We start from the raw sequence: 20,872 nt of genomic DNA, 5'->3' as shown, positions 1-20,872 counted from the left end.
CCCGGAAGTAGTACCTCGGGTTAAGAACTTTACCTCAGGATGAGAACAGAAATTGTGTGCTGGCGGCATGGCGGCAGCTGGAGGCCCCATTAGCTAAAGTGGTACCTCAGGTTAAGAACAGTTTCGGGTTAAGAATGGATCTCCGGAAAGAATTAAGTTTGTAAACAGCGGTACCACAGTAACAGCTTCTGTAGCTCCCCCCCCCCCCCAGCTTTAAGAGAGACGTAATGTTGTGCGGATGCCCGATTATCGTCTTCCAAAGCAACTACTCTATTCCGAACTTAAAAATGGAAAGCGTAATGCTGGTGTGGTCAACGAAAGAGGTTTAAAGACTGTCTCAATGCAAATCTAAAAAAATGTAGTATAAACACCGACAACTGGGAAACACTGGCCTGCGAGCACTCCAGTTGGAGAACAGCCTTTACCAAAGGTGTCATGGGTTTTGAAGACACTCGAACTCAGGACGCAAGGGAGAAACGTGCTAAGAGGAAGGCACGCTTGGCAAATCCACACCGTGATCAACTCCCGCCCGGAAACCAATGTCCCCACTGTGGAAGGACGTGTGGATCCAGAATTGGCCTCCGCGGTCACTTACGGACTCATTGTTAAAACCGTGTTTATGGAAGACAATCTTACTCGGCTACGAGAGATCGGCAAAGAAGAAGAAGAAGACTAGAGAAGCACAAACTTTCTCCTATCTGCCCCACAGTCCCCAAAAGAACCCTTCTTGAAAACAAAAACGAACAATCCATGATGGATATCCACAGCCTTGCAGACCTAGAAAGGATCCTCGCTCACGCCATTTAATCCCATAAGCAGATTGTAGTTACCCCCTTACATCCATATGAACTCTGATACAGGTATCAGATGCCAAGAAGGCTCACTTCTCTCTGTTAGAGAGTAATGAGAGGGAAGCAATGCCAGGGAAGTGGGGAGAACACCTTCAAGTTTTTTTTTTAACCCTCTTATTCTCCTGCTCCAGCTTGCTGGCATTTATAGAAAAATATCCAGCAAACCTTGAAGGGGGGCTTTTTTTTGGAAAACTCTCTTTTATTCAGAGCACACTGAAGCCAGGTGACCACCCTCAAAGTTAACAATTTGCTCACCCTGTACATAAACTACTGGTGCACAACAGCAGAAACCTTTCTGCACAGAAGTGGTGCTATTGAAAGAACCATTAGCTACCTTTGGTGAGCAATTAGAGACAACCGTAACCAAAGAAAACCTTTAATAAAAATTATTATTATTATTATTATTTATTATTATTATTATTATTAAAAAGATTGCTTTAGTAGCCTCAAATAATTAAAAGAGAAGAGGACCTATCAAGGTTTAATAATTAAGGTGTCAGGAAAATTAACTGTCTACAGTGGTACCGTGGGTTATAGACATTTCAAGTTACGGACGCTTCAGGTTACAGACTCCGCTAACCCAGAAATAGTACCTCGGGTCAAGAACTTTGCTTCAGGATGAGAACAGAAAACGTGCCGCGGTAGCAGCGGGAGGCCCCATTAGCTAAAGTGGTACCTCAGGTTAAGAACAGTTTCAGGTTAAGAACGGACCTCCAGAACGAATTAAGTTCTTAACCTGAGGTACCACAGTGTTTTTTTAATTATTTTTATTTTGGCACATCACTAAAAAGTCTTAGCTTCCCACCATGACAGTAACCTCGTGTGTGGTCTGTAACAACTTCAGGCTGCAATTGGGCTCACATAACTGAACGCTTCCCCATTCCAAAAAATACAATAAATAAGAATCTCTGCAGTTGGAAAACTAGAACGTCAAGGGGAAACATTCTGCTTAACTTACTGGTTCTTTATGTGTAAGCTTTTTTTTCATGAGGCAACATACCAACAAATGAGCCCCCACTTACTGTCTAAAGTGTTTCTCATAAAGACCCAAATTTGCTACACCAGCAAGAACTTGGTCAAAGAATATGTAAGAATTGAAAACATTAGCAAAACTATTTATTTAGGAGCAAAAAGGACTACATAACTTCATGCTATAATATACTGTGATTTTCTATAATACTCAAAGGTAGTCAGCACCATAACATGATGAGCAAGCAAATTTTCAAAATGGATTAACATCACATGGTAATTGTTGGAGAAAAGAGGTTTGGAAGAGAGGTTTCTTGCTCTCTTGTAGCAGAGTTAAACACAACCGCAATTGCTTTGAGCACATTTAAATTTGGTTAGATTTTGTATCTGGCCCCATCCACAAAAATCCACTTTAAGCAAATACTCCCCATGAAAATACTTAGGGTAGAATAAATCACAGACACTTGGTAGTAGATAAAGATGAAAAAAGGGTTCCAAAAAACTTAAAAAGAAAGGTATGAAGTTTTCTTACAAAAAGGATAATGCAATCTTTGAATTAGCAAAGATGCAGGCTGTGAAATCTCCTTTTAGAGATATTTGGTTTACTCGCAGGAAGCCATGCCCGCATGGCTTCTTGCATGTTCCAGATAGCACAAAGAGAAAGAGAATGAGAAGGGGGGGGAACAGAGGCTGCTGAGAGCCACCCACTTGCAGCACCTGAGTGCAGCTTCCAGGGTACAGCTTTTTGCACTCCCAAAGCTCCGGATATTTTGGCCTTTTAAAAACATTCCCCCTGGACGGTATTTTCGTTGTTTAAATCCTGGACATGTCCGGGAAAATCTGGACGTATGGCAACCCTAAAGCAGCGGCACTCCCAGGGTTCGAACCTGGAACCTTCTGCATGTAGAACAGATGCTATACCACCGAGCTATGGCCCTTCTGAAGTTTAGGAAACTAACAGACAAGTAAGCTAATGTAAATGTACAGCACACACACTAAATAACAAAATAAAAAATTCAAAAATTCCTTCCAGTAGCACCATAGAGACCAACTAAGTCTGTTCTTGGTATGAGCTTTCATCTGCATGCACACTCATGCACACGAAAGCTCATATCAAGAAATCAAGAACAAACTTAGTTGGTCTCTAAGGTGCTACTGGAAGGAATTTTTGAATTTTTTTATTTTGTTTTGACTATGGCACACCAACACGGCTACCTACCTGTAACTAAATAACAAGTTCTAGTGGTGCAGGAATGGCCTCTGGAACAGTCCAAAGGAGAAATACATTTACAGTAGTTTAAAATAATGTTTTATCCTTCTCATCCGCAAAGGTTCCCAGCGTGGCTTACAAAGAAAGAAAGAAAGAAAGAAAGAAAGAAAGAAAGAAAGAAAGAAAGAAAGAAAGAAAGAAGTCCCCATCCTCAGGCTTACACTCTAAAAAGACATGGCAAAAGAAACACGGATCATTAAGAGTTGGGAGAGACCCTGAGGTTCATCTAGTCCAGGGATGGCCGAACTTGGCCCTCCAGCTGTTTTGGGATTACAGCTCCCATCATCCCTAGCTAACAGGACCAGTCATCAGGGATGATCTAGTCCAACCCCCTGCAATGCAGGAATATACAGCTGTCCCTTATGGGGATCGAACCTGCAACCCTGGCGTTATCAGCACCACGCTCTAACCAACTGAGCTAGGAAAACTCAGGTTCCAGTTCTTAACTGCAAGTTGTTCAGATTACCAGCCTGGATGGAAAGATTCAAGGAGAGGAGGAACCAAAAGATGCTGGCCTCCCAGCTGTTCTGATGGAGTGGCCCTGCATCCCATCTCTTCCCTCCTCTGCTGCAGACTGATGTAATGTTACATCCATGTCCAATTATTGTTGGCCGGTATTCAGTTTCAATCTTTTGTTTTTAATATAGGCAATTACGCCAGCTCCCTAAGATAAATGCCATATCTTTTGAGAATCCATAATCGGGTTGAGTCAAGCAACCACTTAGCCTGCCACCAACCTGTAATCATCATCTGAGACCCTTCTTTGTGTGTCTCTCCTACGAGCGGTCCGAAGGGTGGCAACACGAGAACGGGGCCTTTCCTACGGTGGCTCCCCATTTGTGGAATGCTCTTCCCAAGGAGGCTCATGTGGCATCTTCCTTACATCTCTTTAGGGGCCAAGCGAAAACATTTTTCTAAAACCAGGCCTTTGGGTTATTAACATTCTATGGCCTTTTAAATGTGCTTATGGGAGGGGGTGGTTATTGGTTGTTTTTGTTTTATTATGTATTTTGTGTTCTCATTTTGTATTTTTATGCTGCGAACCACCCTGTGTTCTTCGGATGAAGGGCACTATAGAAATGAAATTAACAACAATACTAGCAACCAGATGTGCACGGGTGTAGCACACCCAGAATACCAGACTGCAAGTAAGTAGCTTTGTGTTCTCTTCTACACAGCAGTCAGAGAGAGAGAGAGAAAGAAAGAAAAAGAAAGAAACATAAGACACTAAGAGTCCTGTTATGTCCTATAAAATAGCTGCTGTAGTTATAACCTATTAGCATTAACCTGTCTCCACAGCACCTTGTAGAAAGTGTGATAACAAATGCAGAAATGAATAGAATTAAATGAATAGACTTAAAAATTCATTCATTTCCTAAAAGAAAGCGGGGAGGGGGGGTTAAAATCATTCTCAGGCTATATCATAACAATAAAGACCTAAGGAGTAGTAGGCTATCGAAGCTCGGCAGTTCCTACTTCCCCACCAAGACCACGAAGCACTTGAAAACGGCTTGGTGGACAACTTTATGATTTTTCTGCCTGTCGTAGCAATTACACCTTGAATTCTGTGGAATTACAATGCGTATAAGATGTGCTGTCTACTATCTGCAGCCTCAAACCAACCCGCATGTCACAGGTCAACTGAATAAAACTCGCCCAAGGACCACAGTTTGGGAGCCCCTGATCTAGCTGGTTACTGTACGTTGTTCTGTCTGGAAGCTGCAGCTAGTGCAGAATTCACCTGTGCATTTAACACTGGGAACCGGCCGCAGGCAGAGTCAGATTTAAGGGAGTGTAAACTGTTTAGTTGCATTGGGTGCAGAGCAGGGCTGTCTTAAGCATATCCGGCGCCGTGGTGCAAAGATCCCTCTGGCCCAACTTTGCGGGGCTGGAGGAGGCAGCCAGCGGCTGGAGGACAGCTCTTCCGGCGGGGAAGAGGCGGAGGTTGGCCAGGTGGCTCCCGGCTCAGCTGGCCGCTTCGTGCCATGGTGGCCATGGCAGGCGGAGACTCTGGGTGTGGCACTGTTTTGGCGCGGCATGGCGGAGGCGGGCGAGGGCGGTGAGCAGATGCCAGGAGGCGACGCATCCAGCCTCCGCCTCTTCCCTGGCGCCCTCCAGAACTTGGCACCCTGGCGCCCTGCGCCACTAGCCCATTTGGGTAAGATGCCCCTGGTGCAGAGCCTCGCAGGCACTGCAGAGGACACCACAAATATGATTTAGAATGGTGCGTGAGAGGCAGGCAGCAAAAAAATTTAGCACCACTGAAATTTGAGACCTCAAGAACCGCCACCGCTGCAGGGTTGGCAAATCAACACTGACCAATATTGGTCCAGATTTGAGGAGTTTCGAAGGAACTTCAGCTGAAAGTCCTAAAGGACCTGGGATGAGCATATATGCCAACCTTTCCACTCCTTACACGTTACTGGATGAGGCCTTGCTCCACATCCCTTTACTGAGTGAAGTAAAACCAGCAGAACCCAAGGCTGGAGGACATGCTCTGTATTAGCATGTCCCTGCATGCAAATGGCTAGATAGGGTTCAGCAAACGTTTTCAGCAGGGGGCCGGTCCACTGTCCCTCAGACCTTGTGGGGGGCCGGACTATATTTTGAAGAAAAAAAAATGAACGAATTCCTATGCCCCACAAATAACCCAGAGATGCATTTTAAATAAAAGCACACATTCTACTCATGTAAAAACACGCTGATTCCCGGACTGTCCATGGGCTGGATTTAGAAGGCAATTGGGCCACACCCGGCCCCCGGGCCTTAGTTTGCCTATCCATGGGCTAGTGTCTATCTCATTACTTGCATTTGTGCATAAAAACAGAACCTTCTTATTCTCCTGTGCTTGGAAGACACTTTAAATTTTCCCATTGTTTTCTGTTTTCATTTATCCAGTTGTTTCTATTGTCATGACATTCAAATTGCCTTAAGAAAGTTTTAGTTGTTCTTTTTATTTGAAAAAAAGGGAGCAATTAATACTTTATTTAAAAAAAAACCCAGCAGGTTATGTCTTAAGTATTGTCTACTTCAGCCTATATTTATAAATCTCATTAAGGTTACCTTCAAAAACACAAACTATAACTTCAGTTAAGCAATATTTTGTAGAGTTTTCTGGGAATCTTTCACCAGGATTGTTTAAAATGTTTCCCTCATATAAATTAGCTCTCATATCCTCCTGGCAGTTCTACTGTCTCTGTCCCAGCAGCAAAGCCTGTTCAGTAGAACAGGACCTTATAGTAAAGCACAAAGAGATGGAAAGTGACCCCCCCCCCCCAAAAAAAAACTCGAAAGAATAAAACAAACAAAAACATTCTTTCTTGTGGCATGGCCAATTCTCCCTTCACAGCAGTGGTAAGAAGCAATACTTTCCCTGGGGCACTCATCTTTTGTAACACCAGAGTCCTCTTTGCCAGACAAAGGGGAACCTGTTAACCCACTGTATGCCGACACTCTCACTATAACCCAAGTTGCATCCCTCCCTCAAAGTTTTGAAGGGAGAGAAATCGTGGAAGAATGTCGGTGTTCGTACATCATTCCTCCGCTAGAGTCACCATGAAAATATAACAAGGAACCAGTTATTATAAATCAGATTCTCATACTTGGCATCTTTTTACAGTTTCTGTGAAAATGCAGTGCGACACAATCTATAACCAAAGTGAAGAAGCAACGCAGCAAGGGTTGTGGTGCAGTTTCAAGGCTTAAATGCACATCCATCAGAATCCTCGCAAGAAAGCAAAATATGAGAAACCATGTAAGGTGTTATCTCAGAAGCACCAATTCATGAAATGAACACAACTGGGAGGCTGCCACACCAGCCTCCATCAACCTGGTCCCTTCCACCCCATCATCTCCAGCTGCCACAGTTTTGTCAATAACAACTCCAACCAAGCAACTAAGACTGGAAAAAATAGGCTCCTGTGACACAGAATGGAATCCCTCAGTTAAGGGAGACCATGGCGATTTACATAAATCTTAGAACTATTAGTGCAAGTGTTATTCATTAGTGTTTAGCTGCTTAGGCAAGAGTAAAGCGAATGTTTTCAGTTTGGGATATTACAAAGCCATAAGAAACAGGCAGCGTTTTTCAGCTACATCAAAACTGGCAATCTGTTGAGGAACGTGGAGATCATTTTGTTCTGGATTAGTAGTTGACTTGTCCTCATATTATCTCCGACAAGCATGAAGGCAGTGGTTGTTAAGACTTTGGCTTTATTGGAATTTTTACTATTTTCTTTCCAAAGAAGTTATGAAGTGACAAACAGAAATGTTCAAAAGTTACTATTACGGTTTTAACTCTGCAAAGTACTTATTTACAGTCTTACAGAAGAAAGCGCCACTAAGTTTAACGGGACATATCCCAGACAAGTGTGCATAGGATTGCAGCCTTAGGTTGATATGGGCCAAAGCAGATGCATGAATCAACATATGCTCTCTGGTTTTGCTTCAGAGCAAGGGTTAACATTTAATACTGTGCTTTATAGCTGAAATAGTGAAGTGTCTGCGAGACACACACACACACACACACCTGATTTGGCACCATTTTACTGATTTGCAATGGAATACAGTCGTACCTTGGAAGTCGGACAGAATCCGTTCGACTTCCAAAATGTTCAAAAACCAAAGCGCGACTTCTGATTGGCTGCAGGAAGCTTCTGCAGCCAATCGGAAGCCGCGGGAGCCCCGTCGGACGTTCAGCTTCCAAAAATAGTTGGCAAACCGGAAAAGTCACTTCCGGGTTTGTGATCTCCGGGAGCCAAAACGTTCGAGAACTAAGCTGTTCGGAAACCAAGGTACGGCTGTAACTTGCTCAAGTCCTTCCAGTGAATCTGTGGCAAAGGTGGGACTGGAACATCAACAGCCCTACGAAATCCATGCCTACCTAATTTCTAACCATAGCTGCTCAGATGTGCAATCCTAACCCCTCCTGCAAGTAAGCCTCACTGAATTTGGTTGGAACATGTGCGGTGGAGGGTGACCAAGGTGATCAAGGGTGTGGAAACAAAGCCTTATGAGGAACAGTTGAGGGAGCTGGGTATGTTTAGCCTGGTAAAGAGGAGACTGGGAGGGGATATGATGGTCAAATATTTAAAGGGCTATCACATGGAAGATAGAGCAAGCTTGTTTTCTCCTGCTCTGGAGGATATGGTCAATGGATTCAAGCTACAAGAAAGGAGATTCCGACTAAACATGGGGAAGAACTTTCTAACAGTAATACCCGTTCCAACAGTGAAACAGGCCATCAGAAGGTGGTAAACTCTCTTTCATTGCTTTTTAAGCAGAGGTCGGGTGGCTATCTGTCACAGATGCTTTGGTTAAGATTTCTTCATAGTAGGGGGTTGGGGGTTGGACTAGAGGACCCTCAGGTCCCTTCCAACTCTACAATTCTATTATTCTACTAATTAAGCTGCTACCCTATCAGTATTACCTATTTAGCTCATCTGACAAACACAAATACAGTGGTACCTCGGGTTACAAACACTTCGGGTTACAGACTCCGCTAACCTGGAAGTAGTACCTCGGGTTAAGAACTTTGCCCCAGGATGAGAACAGAAATCGCGCACAGGCAGTGGGAGGCCCCATTAGCTAAAGTGGTACCTCAGGTTAAGAACGGTTTCAGGTTAAGAATGGACCTCCAGAATGAATTAAGTTCGTAACCAGAGGTACCACTGTACATTTCCAAATTTTCTGCCTCAGGCAACCACCTGAAAAGAGAAACTAAAACTTAACCTACCGTATGTGCCGCAGCCTTCCATGCAATTATAGCTAAAACAAATGAAAATAATTGTGCCTGCTATGGCTGCTTTACAAGATAAAGTGCCATGTGAGGACTGCATTGAGGAAACCTCTGTGTGCCACAGTTGCTCCAAGCAGTGAGCTTGCCACAAGGATGGCCTCCTACCACACAGTTTGGTTTCATGCTGCAGCCAAGCTGTTGCCAAGAGTTTTTTGGTGGGAACATGAAACAAAACATTCTAGGAGCTGGTTCACATGACAGCTGCGCTGAGAAAAATGAGCCCTAAGTACTTTCTGTAAGGGGTATGTGTGTAATTTTTTTTTCTGGGCAAAAAGTATAATAGACACCAGGCCACCTCTGCACCACAACAAAGCGAGTCAAACACCAAGGTACGGTGTGATTTCAGGATCCCCAAACAACCAGCAGCATCCAAGCCAGACAAGTACCAGGGGATAACTGTAGAACACAATACACTATCTCATTCCAGAGGCCTGAAACGGTTATGCTATTTTATATTCAGTCCAGCACTCTGCAAGCAGCTGATGCAGACTCTTGCCTTTCTCTCTTCCTACGCTTACACCCTGGAACCAACTTCGATACCCCCTGTAAGACCTCACCCTTACTTACTTCAAACTCAACTTATGCCGCTTGTTTCAAAACCCTACTGTAAAAAATATGAAACATGCAAAACCAAAGTTCATCCCATATTATTTCCCCACTCGATATGCCCCCCACCTCTGTTTTCTTTGTGTCAGATTGCAGGCCCCTTAGAATACAAACCTGTCAACTTCTTTGTGAAGTGCCATATATACTTATCTATTTATAAAAGTATTTCTGTGCCACCACGCTGTAAGATATTGGGGGTGGGAACAACGATAAAACATAAAACAGTGTTAAAAACAATGCGAATTAAAGCGACTGGCTAATTAAACCACTACAAAGGCCTATCGGCACAGAAACCTATTCAAGAGATGCCTGGAAGTGAAAAGCAAGGATGCTTGCTGAATCTCTGCTAAAAGGTTAATGCCCAACTTCCGGCTGAAGCTAGTTGGGCCTCTGTAAGATGGGGAATAACCTGAAACTGGCCTGGCAGCATATGGGCAGCCAATGTAAATGTTCTAGCAGAAGTGCCACATGCCGTCAGCCGTCTGTACACACACTGCCAGCAGTCTAGTCACTGTAACAGCTGGAACTTCCAGAGCACATACAAAAACAGCAACTACCATTGCTACACCTAGTTGCCTAGGCGGGCAAAAGCAGCCACACAGATAGGTCCAGAACAAGGTGCGCGTGATAAGTAAACGCTACTGGAAGCCCACATAAGACGTAACTGAAAAAGCAAGGTTCCAGAGCAGTCTATGCCACGGAGAGCTATGCCAGAGGCAGCCTGATAAACATATGGTAAAGCTTATGCAAACGGTACAAAGGGAAGAAAAAGTTCATGTCGTGCTGATACCCAAGCTTCTGTATTAAAGATATGGCCAAATTAATTCTCCATTTCCTGCCTCCACTGTGAACCAAAGCGGGAAAGAAAAGGCTCGTGAAATTAATGTATCCACGCAGGGATATTACGTCAGGCCATGATATACATAGTTGGGTCATAAGCAGCATATTTGGACATGGCATCACCCATCGTATAATTTGAACAGGAGAATCAAGAGTGAATGTGTTGCATTCCCAGAGGTCATTCCTTTTCCTAGATGGGCTAAGCCTCATCTGCCCCTCACTTCCTGCTACAGCACGTACAGAATCTGGCCCCTTGACCGTTGGACCCACTATTGGTCTTGTCCAAGCGATCCACCAGAGTGTGACTTTGCATGCAGGGAAAATCCCTAACTCAAGGGTTTGAGATCTATCGGCTAGCCTCATCTGGTTTATCCAGCCAGTAGAAGCTGTTCCCGGGGTACAATGCTGTCACATGCTGAGCTTCTAGGAGCTACAGGTGAGAGCTGAGTGCAGGGTAGGGAACAAAGGTGGATGAAATACCCCAGAAGAAGCACAACCTGCCCTCTACCAGAGGTACTACCCCTCTCCTAACACCCCATACACCTGTATAAGCTGTGAGGAATAGCAGTAACCAACAGTAGCCACATGCAATATTTCAGACTTTACTTTCAGAGTTGTACAGTGTATTGTACTAATCATTTAGTAACTGATAGGCTATTCTGTGGCAATTGGGCAATGCTTCATCACGCTTTGTGTCTTTCCACTGAAATCTATTTCCAACTATGTGATCATCAACCTTATAGGTAAAACAATCATACACCAGCTAAATGAGACCTAGAATGAATTTTGTCTAATAAAAGACCAAATTAAAGTAAGTTCCACTGGAAGGCAGCAATGTACAAAGATAAGCTGAATTTTCTCGCTGTAAAAGGAATCCAACATATTCTGTCTTATTAAAGTTTTGCTCAAGATGGACAAAGTAAAAGCTTGTGAGCTGAACCAAAGTGTTCAATGGAGTATTTTCCTCCATCTATCACTAACTTCCAAATAGTGTGCCTTCATACCTAAATGTTAGGCTTCACTAACAAGAAGAAGAAGAAGAAGAAGAAGAACCCTGATGGTTTAATTAGTACAGGCGGAATTTGTATTTGATGGAATTTCTCCACATTTGTCTTCCATAAGCAATAGTGAACCTGTGGTCCTTCAGACACTGCTGGACTACAACTCCCATGATCCCAACGATCGGCCATGCTGGCTGGGGGTGATGTGAGTTTGGGACGCAACATTTGGAGGGCCGCAGGTTTCCCATAATACAATTTCACATTCAGAAGGACAAGTTTCAAGCCTGCCGAACAAGCCACATGTTCTTCAGTTAGGGTGGGGAGGGAACCCATGGGTAATTCTGGCAGAATGGCACAGGAGAGTTAAGATACGCTAGCTGTTTATGTGAGAGTCTAATTTGTTTTGTTCAAAGTTAACAATGTAAGACAGAAGTGCCTAAAAGGCTCAACATGTCCTGGATATCTCTTTGTTCTCTGGAAATTTTCAGGGTTCTAACTTCACAAGCATAAGAATTTTTTACTGCAAGCACGAGGATTCATCCATTCTCTCTCCCACATCCTTCATTGCTGAATGGAAATTTCAAACCAAAGGCCTAGGAAAGAGCATCTGCACTCTGTCCTTCCTTATCTTGCCCACTGGCCAACTATGCAACATCTATCTCAACAGATGCATACTGAACACAGTAAGTAATAGGGAGGCCTGAGTTTTAACATGCCAAATTTTAATGAGTCACTACAGAGTAATCTATAGTTTGCATTTGTTGCAACGGGAGATCAGTGTTTCTAGTCTCTTACAAGGTGCTATAATAATCTTTCTTTTGCATGTTTTATTTTATAATAATCTCACACATTCACACTTAGCCATGATTTGCGCTATGTGCAAACCAACCAATAGTCTGCAAACCTAAATTTCTTAAGTAGCAGATGAAATAGTATTAGTTCAAGAAAAAGGGAACGACAAAGAGCAATTATTCTGCTCAAGTCTATTAGGGAAAGTAGACAGCCTCAGCCTCTCTCTCTCTCTAACTTCAAATAATGAGAATTTATTCACACGTGTACTTGCGTATTATAAGGGCCAGGTTGATCTTGGGAGATCTAGGCCCCCCAATAATGACATGCAACATGCTGGAAAAATACATTAGAAGTTTCCCTCCAACACAGATCTGAACTACTTTCTTCTTTTTCAAGATGTTTACCAAAGATCAATCAAGCTCTTCAGCCATTGAAGAAGCCAGCAGGAGATGCCTATTTGGTTCCCCACTCACAGCATCAAAGCCAACGAGCCAGTTTCTGCCACTCCAGACACAGAGGTTCAGTAACAATATCCGTGCCGAGTCAAAAGAATTTCTCAAGTGAAGTGCTACAAATACAGCAAATGCACAGCTAAACCTAACCCTAATCCTAAATCATATCTCCACTACCCTGCCTTACGCTATGACACATATGCAAGGTTTCCTTGTGTTGGAAAGCTTCACTCCAAAGAATCACCTAGGTGAGAAAGATTTATTTATTCATGATCCAGTTCCCTAACAACTAACAACAACAACAATCAACAACAACCCATATGCACTTAGTAAAAGTATTGCTGCAAAACACCACAATGCAAGAGTTGATTCACACACACTGTTGTGCGGCATGATGGCTAAGGGATGGGACAGAGCCCACTCCTGAAACTTATGAGGCAACCCTGGACAACAAGTCCATTGTTTTCAGCCTCCACCCCATCATCTAAATATAGGAATAATACTGGCAGACCTAACATGATTGTAATGATTTATAAGGGTGCTTCCAGACTGCTGCCCGTTTTCAGGTGGATTCAATCACACCTAGAAATTCAGGTTACATGATTAAAGTTGATTCAGTGTTCTTGCAGAACAAATCCGTCTGTAGCCACCACCACCACCTCACTGGACTTTATGCTGTAAGAAAAGTGACAGGAAAAAGGATTGGAAAAGCGGGAGATAGCACTTACTTGACAGAACATTGTCTAACCTCTCTGAAAACAAATCAGAACGAATACTCAATAAATAGCCAACACCATCTGACCTCCCGACAAACCTTGTGCAAACAATCAGTATGAAATGTTCAATAAGCGGGTCGGCTGGAGGTGGCCAAAGACAACAGTGTAAGGATTACAGGCAACTCCGAATAACGCATGATCACACAGATGCGCACAGCTCAGAACTCTGAAGTAGCCCCAAAACGTCATAAAGACGTCATGAAAAGGGGTGGAGCAGGCTTACATGGGCAGAGGTTTGGAGCAGAACCCCTTCACCAAACAAGGATTGCCTGTACTACAAGAACACTGGAAGCTCCCTTACTCAAAGATCACTGTGCCTTCTTGGTCAGTACCGTCTGCGATGGCTCAGTTTGCATGTAATGCTAAGCCAAACTATGGCTTAGCTCCAGGTAACAAGACAACGAGGGAGCACCAAAGCAGCTGCAATTTTTACTGTAACTTCAGAGCATGTGTTCATGCTTAGCCATGGTTTGGCTTAGTGGTACATGTGAACTGGACCACTGACATGATTTAAGGCATGATCTCTCCCAGCCCTACCTAAAGGTGCCAGGGATCGAACCTGGAACAGTTGTATGCAAAGCTCTCCTAAACAATGACCCTTCCTACTAGTTTGAACATTTCAAAGTGCTATATACATGCCAAGTATCACTTTTCCCCCGCATTGCAACTGACTGCAAAAGCTGCTCATGCAGGTGGTGTACTCATGTGAGTTGTGTTACATCAGAAGTGGTACTTACAGAAGGTACATTAGTGGCTTCTTCCCAGGAGCAGATGGGCAAGAAACAGAGAGTTACTTTTCAATGAAGTAGCTACTGTAATCTTTCAGGACCCATAGTTCCTCCACCATACACTGCTTATCTGAGTAGATCACTTACACACACACACACATACACACACACACGAGTTATTTCCACATATTAGCCAGTCCATATTCTATCGCACTGAAACAAGCAAATTCGTGCACAGATTACGTTTGTATCGAAGAGACGTAAGCACACAATGCTCTTGGGATGAGGTCTCTGTTCCCCAAGCTTTATTTCCCAAAGAACAAGCTCTGGATTCTCTAATGCAAGAAAAACATTTAATATTTAAACTATTATAATACATTTCAATGTTGTGCAGCAACATATTTTTACTACAATATATTCAAGCATATGGTCTGCTTAAAAAAAAAAGAACACCCAGTCAAGATACTACTTCAATTTTATGATTATTTGGGTGTTGTTTTATTGTCCCATTTTCCATGGATTGTTTTTATATACACAACTCAGAAATTCAAATAATTTAGTGGTATGTAAATGTCTTAAATAAATATTTTGAAAGGACTATTATATATACCCTGATGTGGTATAATTCGAATCCGAGCAACTCTTTACTAAAGCAGAAATGCGCAATTCAGTGCCTCTGTTTTAATCAAAGTTTATCCAAACCAGCCTATCCTTGCTCTCTAGACTGTACTGACAGCCAAGCCACATGGACCTCACACATTTGCTACCAAGTCAGAACTCTGAGCCCTAAGACTGACAGGCAGTGTCCCTTGTGGTGTGTGATAACATCAGCGTACAAGCAGAAGCAAGAGCAGGAGGCATCACTCCGTGATCCTCCCAACCAACAGAAAAACCACTACCACTTAGTAGGGCAGGGGTGAGGCAGCATGGCTGCAAGGTTGAGGCTGCGCAGGTGTGAGTACTGGACTGGCTCTGCCAGTGTGCTCGCGGAGCCCCAGCTCACCCCCCCCCCACACACACACCTGCCTTACCCTGCCTCACTAAGTGCAGCACAACACTGGTCCTGAGCAGAAGAGACTAAACAAAATACTGTACAGTGGAACCTTGGTTTGCAAAGAGTCTGGTTTGCATACGTTTGGATTACAAACACGTCAAACCCAGAAGTGCATGTCCTTGTTTGCAAACATTTTTTGGATTACAACCCGTTTTGTTTTTTTTGGATTACGAACGATTTTTTGGGGGGAGGCCCCATTGGCGAAAGCACGCCTTGGTTACAAATGGACCTCCGGAATGGATTGCGGTTGTAAACCAAGGTACCACTGTACCCCTGCCACCTTCAAAATGGGTTTGTTTCCCCAGACTGTGAAAAATAACTAACGATGAATGACTGCTAACGAGGGAAGTCCTGTGCATGTTTACTCATAATTAAATCCCATTGTGTTCAAATAAATGTGCATCAGAACGCAGCCCAAGAACGTAAGCCAGTAGGCCCTAGTTCAAGTGAAGGCAGTATTTCTCAGCATCCTACCACTTGCCATATGAAGATATCCGTAATAAAATGAAATCCTCAGTTCGCTGAGAACTGACGTGAAGTGTGCTCTGAAAGCACTTTATAGCTGCTAAATATCGCCATAAGATCAAGATGTCAAATGGACAGCATCTGGTGCTGTTCTGGGATCTGGGGACCTGACCCCCAGAAATTGATATTACAGTAAGCTGCTAGATAAACTGCAAGATAGCCAAGCAAAGTGCCCACACATCCCGGTAGTATTTCTTTTCTAGCTGTGTCTCGGCAGTCTTCTGCTACCCTTCTGATGCTGAGAGAGCCTAGTGCCACAATGTTAGATGTTAAGAGAGTACAAAGAGTAGTTCTCAATTTGAAAGCCTCACTTATCCAATACTGTGGATTATTAATTAAAGTTATCCTCCAACCAAACAACAAGTATAACCAAAGCTCACTTTGACAACTGGACCTTCATGCACATCATTCAACGCTCAGCCTGAAGGCATGTTTCTTTAGCAAGCAAATGCCTACAATGAGGTACATCAACAGCTATGACAGTGTGGTATCAGAAAACATGGCATTACTCTGCTCTCTCACACATAATAATAATAATAATAATAATAATAATAATAATAATAATAATTTTTATTTATACCGCCGCCTTTCCCAGCCAAAAACTGGGCTCAGGGCGGCTAACACTAATTAAAATCACAGCAAAAACATAAAAACAATCAATTTAAAATAAATGCTTAACATTGGTGTGGGGGGACCCCAGCAACAGAACTTTGCCAGCCAAACACTTTTCTTTGTTCTCACATAGATTCCTTGGCTAAACTATTCAGGTAAAAACTAAACTATCAAGCGCAATCAACATTTAAGCAAACAACAACAACCCCTTTTCAAAAAGCTACCATCACTTACAAACAACGAAAACAACAGCCTACAGGTTGCAGCAGATTATATTGTGGAGAAAGGAAACTTTTCAGTTTAGGCCCGACAAAGGGGGTGCCTAACATAAGCTAGGGAAAAGACTACAGCTAAAAATAAACTTTTAATATGTTATGTTTACATCACAACATGGTTTAATTTGAATTTAGTAATTGCACTGGTTTTAAAAGCAGAAAGTTTCCACCTCCCTAAGAAATAACTATGGAGGGGCCAGTTTCATCGCAGAAGCAACAATAGTTTTAGGGGAGCCATTACAGCAGAATGTGATCCAAGGGCTTTTGCAATGTCAAGGAATATCCCTGGGGCGTACCTCTCAGTTCACTAGATTCATGCAGAAAGCTGCTTCAGGAAGTAGCGCATCTTGAATGAACCCTACAACAAATAAACAAAAACCTACTGTTTTAAAGACCCACGCCATAGCAGGAGTTGAAACTGCGGCAAATTCAATGACCCTGTCTATATACAAACTAGTGCAAAATACATTCATCCACTAAGTTCTCGGTCTTTCCCTTCTACGGTATTATCTCAGTTATCAAAATATTAGATTAATCTTCATATTCAGGGTCATCAAGCAATTCAAAGCAACCGCACAGCACACTTCTTGGGAAGTAAGTTCAGTAAAAAATATGCGAGGATTTGCACAAGGAGACATATTTAACACTATTTTAAAAAGAACATTTTTAGCCTGAAATGTTTATACTACAGTTCAAGTGTCCTCCTATGGACCACACTAAGGACCAGGTGGTTCTACAACGGAATTTTCTGAGGTACATCTGGAGGCAGTTATCATGAGAGAATTTTCAGCTCAGTCTGATATAATTTGGGAGGGGGATTAATTTGAATTTATCATATATCCTGGCAACGAGCAATTACTATAAAATGTTATAAAACCCTCACCATCCCCAAACGTATGCTTGTGATACGAAAATAATTAATAATATTGGTCCTAGACGTGTGTTAAGATTTATTAGAAGCTGATGTATGCTAGAGTTGAATTTTTCTTTCAAGGTAAATAATTATATATCCTAATCTGCTGGTGGAGCATTGATGCCCCTTCCTAAAGCCTCTTAATACCACAAAAACATACCAAAAAAGGTATAATAGAGTTACACCACTGTTCTTGGCTTCAGGGCAAATAAATGGCATGCGGTGAGCAAGCCTGGGAAGTAACCCTCCGCAATATTTAATGGGGCTGACTCGCCAATTAAGTGCTAATATAAAGGTGCCCTTAGAATGTCAGCTTATGGACACCATCCGCAGAACTAAGATTATAATCCTTACCGCATTACCTGCAGGGAGCCCCAGTAAATTCAAGAGGACCTTACTTCTGAGTAGATAGCAATTAGGTTTATAGCTTTTACCTCTGAGTAAAAACACTTAGGAGTATGCTGACAGGTGCTACTTAAAAAGCTATTAACCTTATTCTCACTCATTCCCCACACGTCCACTTAAAAAAAAAAATAGCCCTTGCAACAGCTCAGTAGAGTGGAAAAAGAGAAATCCATGGCTCATCCTGCTTCTGGCTTGGGGCAGAGTTTGGCACCTGCACCAGCATGGCAGAATGAGCTACCCCCCTTCAATGGTCCTGGAATCTATATGCCTGATCTTGATGAAGTATTGTCCTCAGCACATTAGTTAACAGGTTCTAGCCATTAGCTTGTCCTATCCAGTTCCAGAAATACAGTGTTTTTCTACAACATACACACTAGTTAGTTTCAGTTCTGCTAAAAGAGTGTGTCAAACCCTGGCTCGTGCCATCATGAACCCACGCAGCTTCTCCAATGTACATAAAATCTCACAAATGATTGCTGGTAAGTCTACGGATCACATTACAAAACAAATCTGTCAATATGAACTGTCTGCAGTCATAAGTTCCTTCCTTGACAGAAAGTATAGGCTTGTTTGCCAACTTCACTCACTTGTAATCTGCACACATGTTCACAAACCTGGTGCCATATTAACAATTCTCCGAATTACAATTTATGTATGCTTCTTTACAAATGTCAAAAATGCTCATTTATTTTGAAAAGTTGCCCAAAACTAACTCAAATACTCACTACGCACTGCAACTCCGTGCACCAACACCTTTATCATCATGAAAATCAAAGCTTATGTTGAATATTGATCCAACATCTGGTTATTATGACAGACCTGTTTTCAGCAACACTAAAAGTAAAACTATGATTGTTTCATTCAGCTGTTGCCTTTTCAGCTACAGAATAAGTTAGTAAAAAGAATATGAAAAGCTGACTAGCCTGGACGCAGATGAACAGATATAAGTGTGTACTTACTTGCATATTTAAAACACAGCACTGTCTCAAATTAATAATGGGATAGCCAGTTTCTTATAAAACAAAAGCTGAAGAGAACCATGCAAGTACTGAATGTTCATACATGGAACTATCTCAACACATAGGCCCAATAAGCCTTATTTGTTGTTAGATTCAACATGCTCCACATGGCTGTAAAACCCTAGCCATACAAAAAAACACAACCTGAGCTCTATAACCAGAGCCGCAGGAGAGCACGGTACAATAACATATGGTCAGACCCCTGGCCCCTTCCTTACCTTCTTTATTAAGCCTCATCACCTCCCTGCTTTTTCCACCCTCTTTTCCAGCATCTTCTAGCTCTAAACCTGCAGAAGAGAAGCAAAAGTCAAGGGAGAGCAGAGGCAGGACCGCTATATCCGACGAGAGCGCTAAAGAGTTAAAGGGTGCTCCGCTAGCCAGCGGCTGCAAAAAAAGGCAAGATGCAACAATCGCTGCATCTGCCGGGCAGAAGCATCCCCCAGGCAGGCTTCAACCAGGCAACAAGCATCCTTCCTGCCTCCTCATTCACACCCAGCCCTCACACAGCAGCACCCTGGACCAGTTCGGGGGGCCCCCACCCCCTCCCCAAATGCAACGGCATTCTCCTGCCCCTCCCCCCTCCCTCTGACAGCCAGCCACCCAGACATCTTCCTCCTCTCTCTCACAGCCGGAGGTGCCCAGCAGGACAGCACCGGCCGGGCACAGTGCACAACCGCACACATGGATGGATGGATGGATGGATGGAGGTGGCTGGGTGGGTGGGTCTCCATGCAACTGGGTGACGGGGGCGGGAGCAAACCCCAGTGCCATGGGGGGTCTGTGCAATGCAAGGCAAGTGCAATGCAATGGGTTGGGGGGTGTGCTGGGGAGAAGAGGAGGAGGAGGAGAAGAAAGAGGCGGCAGGGCATGCAAGCTCCCTCGCTTGCTCGCTCGCATCCACCCCGCTCGGCTGCATCGCATGTGCGTGTCCGGGGAGAGGGGCGCCTCCGCGTGCCCCCCACCCCACCCGCCGCCCCGCCTGGCCGGTCCTTGTGTGAGGCGGGCGCCCTTACTGTGCGGGGGGGCGGCGCAATGCGTGTGCGGAAGGGCGGCCTCCCGGACCCAGGCGGCCCAGGGCTGGCCCAGGAACGCCTCGGGACTGGGCACGGGCCGCTCCAGGGCCGCCATGGCGCCGCCGCCGCTCCTCCTGCAAGAATCTTCCTCCTTCTCCTCCTCCTCCTCTTCCTCCGTCTCCGTCTCCTCCTCCGCGCCGCTCCTGCCGCCGCCGCCGCTCCTCCTCCCTCCTCGCAGCTTCTTTCCCCCGTTCCCTTCGGCACAGGCGAGCGAGGAGCCAGCGAGCGAGACACGGGGTTCGAGAACGCCGCACGTCATCCTCGGGACGTTCCGCCGCCCACACGGGGGTAGTGTCAGCCCTGGCTTTCCCTATCAGATCGGGCTCCCCGGCTGCTGCCGCCGCGCAGGCGCGGTGCGAGGAGGCGAAGCCGGTGCCCTGAAGAGGGCCGCCTCCTCCCTCCCGAGTCCACGAAGAGCGGGCGCGCGGGGGCGCGGGTAACGAGCAGGGTGTGAGGAGAACCGTCGTAAGAGTTGCGAGGAGGGTACTCCAACCGACCCGCGCAGTCCAATGCGCGACTAGAAGAGACCCCCGGTCGGGCCCAGGGGATGAGAGGAGGCACCGGCTGGAATCTCTACCTCTCCTCCTCAGGTGGCTCCGCTTTGGAGAACCACGCTGAGAGGACTAAGCTTGACAGGTGGGGCTCGGAGCAAGTGGGTTCGTTATTGGGGGGTGACAGAGAGAGCAAGGGGGAGGAAGGGAGGGTCGTGGACGGACGAGGCTCCTTCGCCCGCCTCAGCTTCTGTCCCTTACGGGAGTAAAAAGGCGCGTCTTGGTGCTCGGCGTTTCTCGCCCTCCGTGAGGGAAGCGGGAAGAGAGACACCTGTCAAAAAAAAAAAAAAAAAAAGAACAACACAACCGAAACCAGCGCGCGCCGCGTCGCCTCGCGGGGGGAGGGGGGGCGACGAAAGTTTT

The 20,872-nt window shown here is 44.5% G+C and overlaps 1 protein-coding gene across 6 annotated transcripts in view; it reads right to left on the bottom strand.

Annotated features, from left to right (window-relative positions):
- Positions 1-20,872, bottom strand: part of ATXN7L1 (ataxin 7 like 1) — a 91,781-nt gene that overhangs the window by 49,709 nt on the left and 21,200 nt on the right. For 2 of the 6 annotated variants that reach the window (XM_033161419.1, XM_033161421.1), the window contains exons 1-2: positions 19,899-20,030; positions 19,104-19,172 (exon numbers count right to left, since the gene is read on the bottom strand). The exons of 1 other annotated variant lie outside the window; for it this stretch is intronic. In XM_033161419.1, the coding sequence (XP_033017310.1) occupies positions 19,104-19,172; positions 19,899-20,013 (184 nt within the window). In that variant the 5' untranslated portion in view covers positions 20,014-20,030. Of the gene's footprint in view, positions 1-16,844; positions 16,907-19,103; positions 19,173-19,898; positions 20,032-20,872 lie in introns of those variants that run through there. 3 more of the 6 variants (XM_033161420.1, XM_033161423.1, XM_033161422.1) reach the window with 3 other exon arrangements.

The sequence above is a fragment of the Lacerta agilis genome, chromosome 10 (assembly GCF_009819535.1).
Source record: "Lacerta agilis isolate rLacAgi1 chromosome 10, rLacAgi1.pri, whole genome shotgun sequence".
Classification (NCBI taxonomy): domain Eukaryota; kingdom Metazoa; phylum Chordata; class Lepidosauria; order Squamata; family Lacertidae; genus Lacerta; species Lacerta agilis.
The sequence above is the reverse complement of the archived record's forward strand: the minus strand, read 5'-3'. Positions and strand labels throughout refer to the sequence as shown.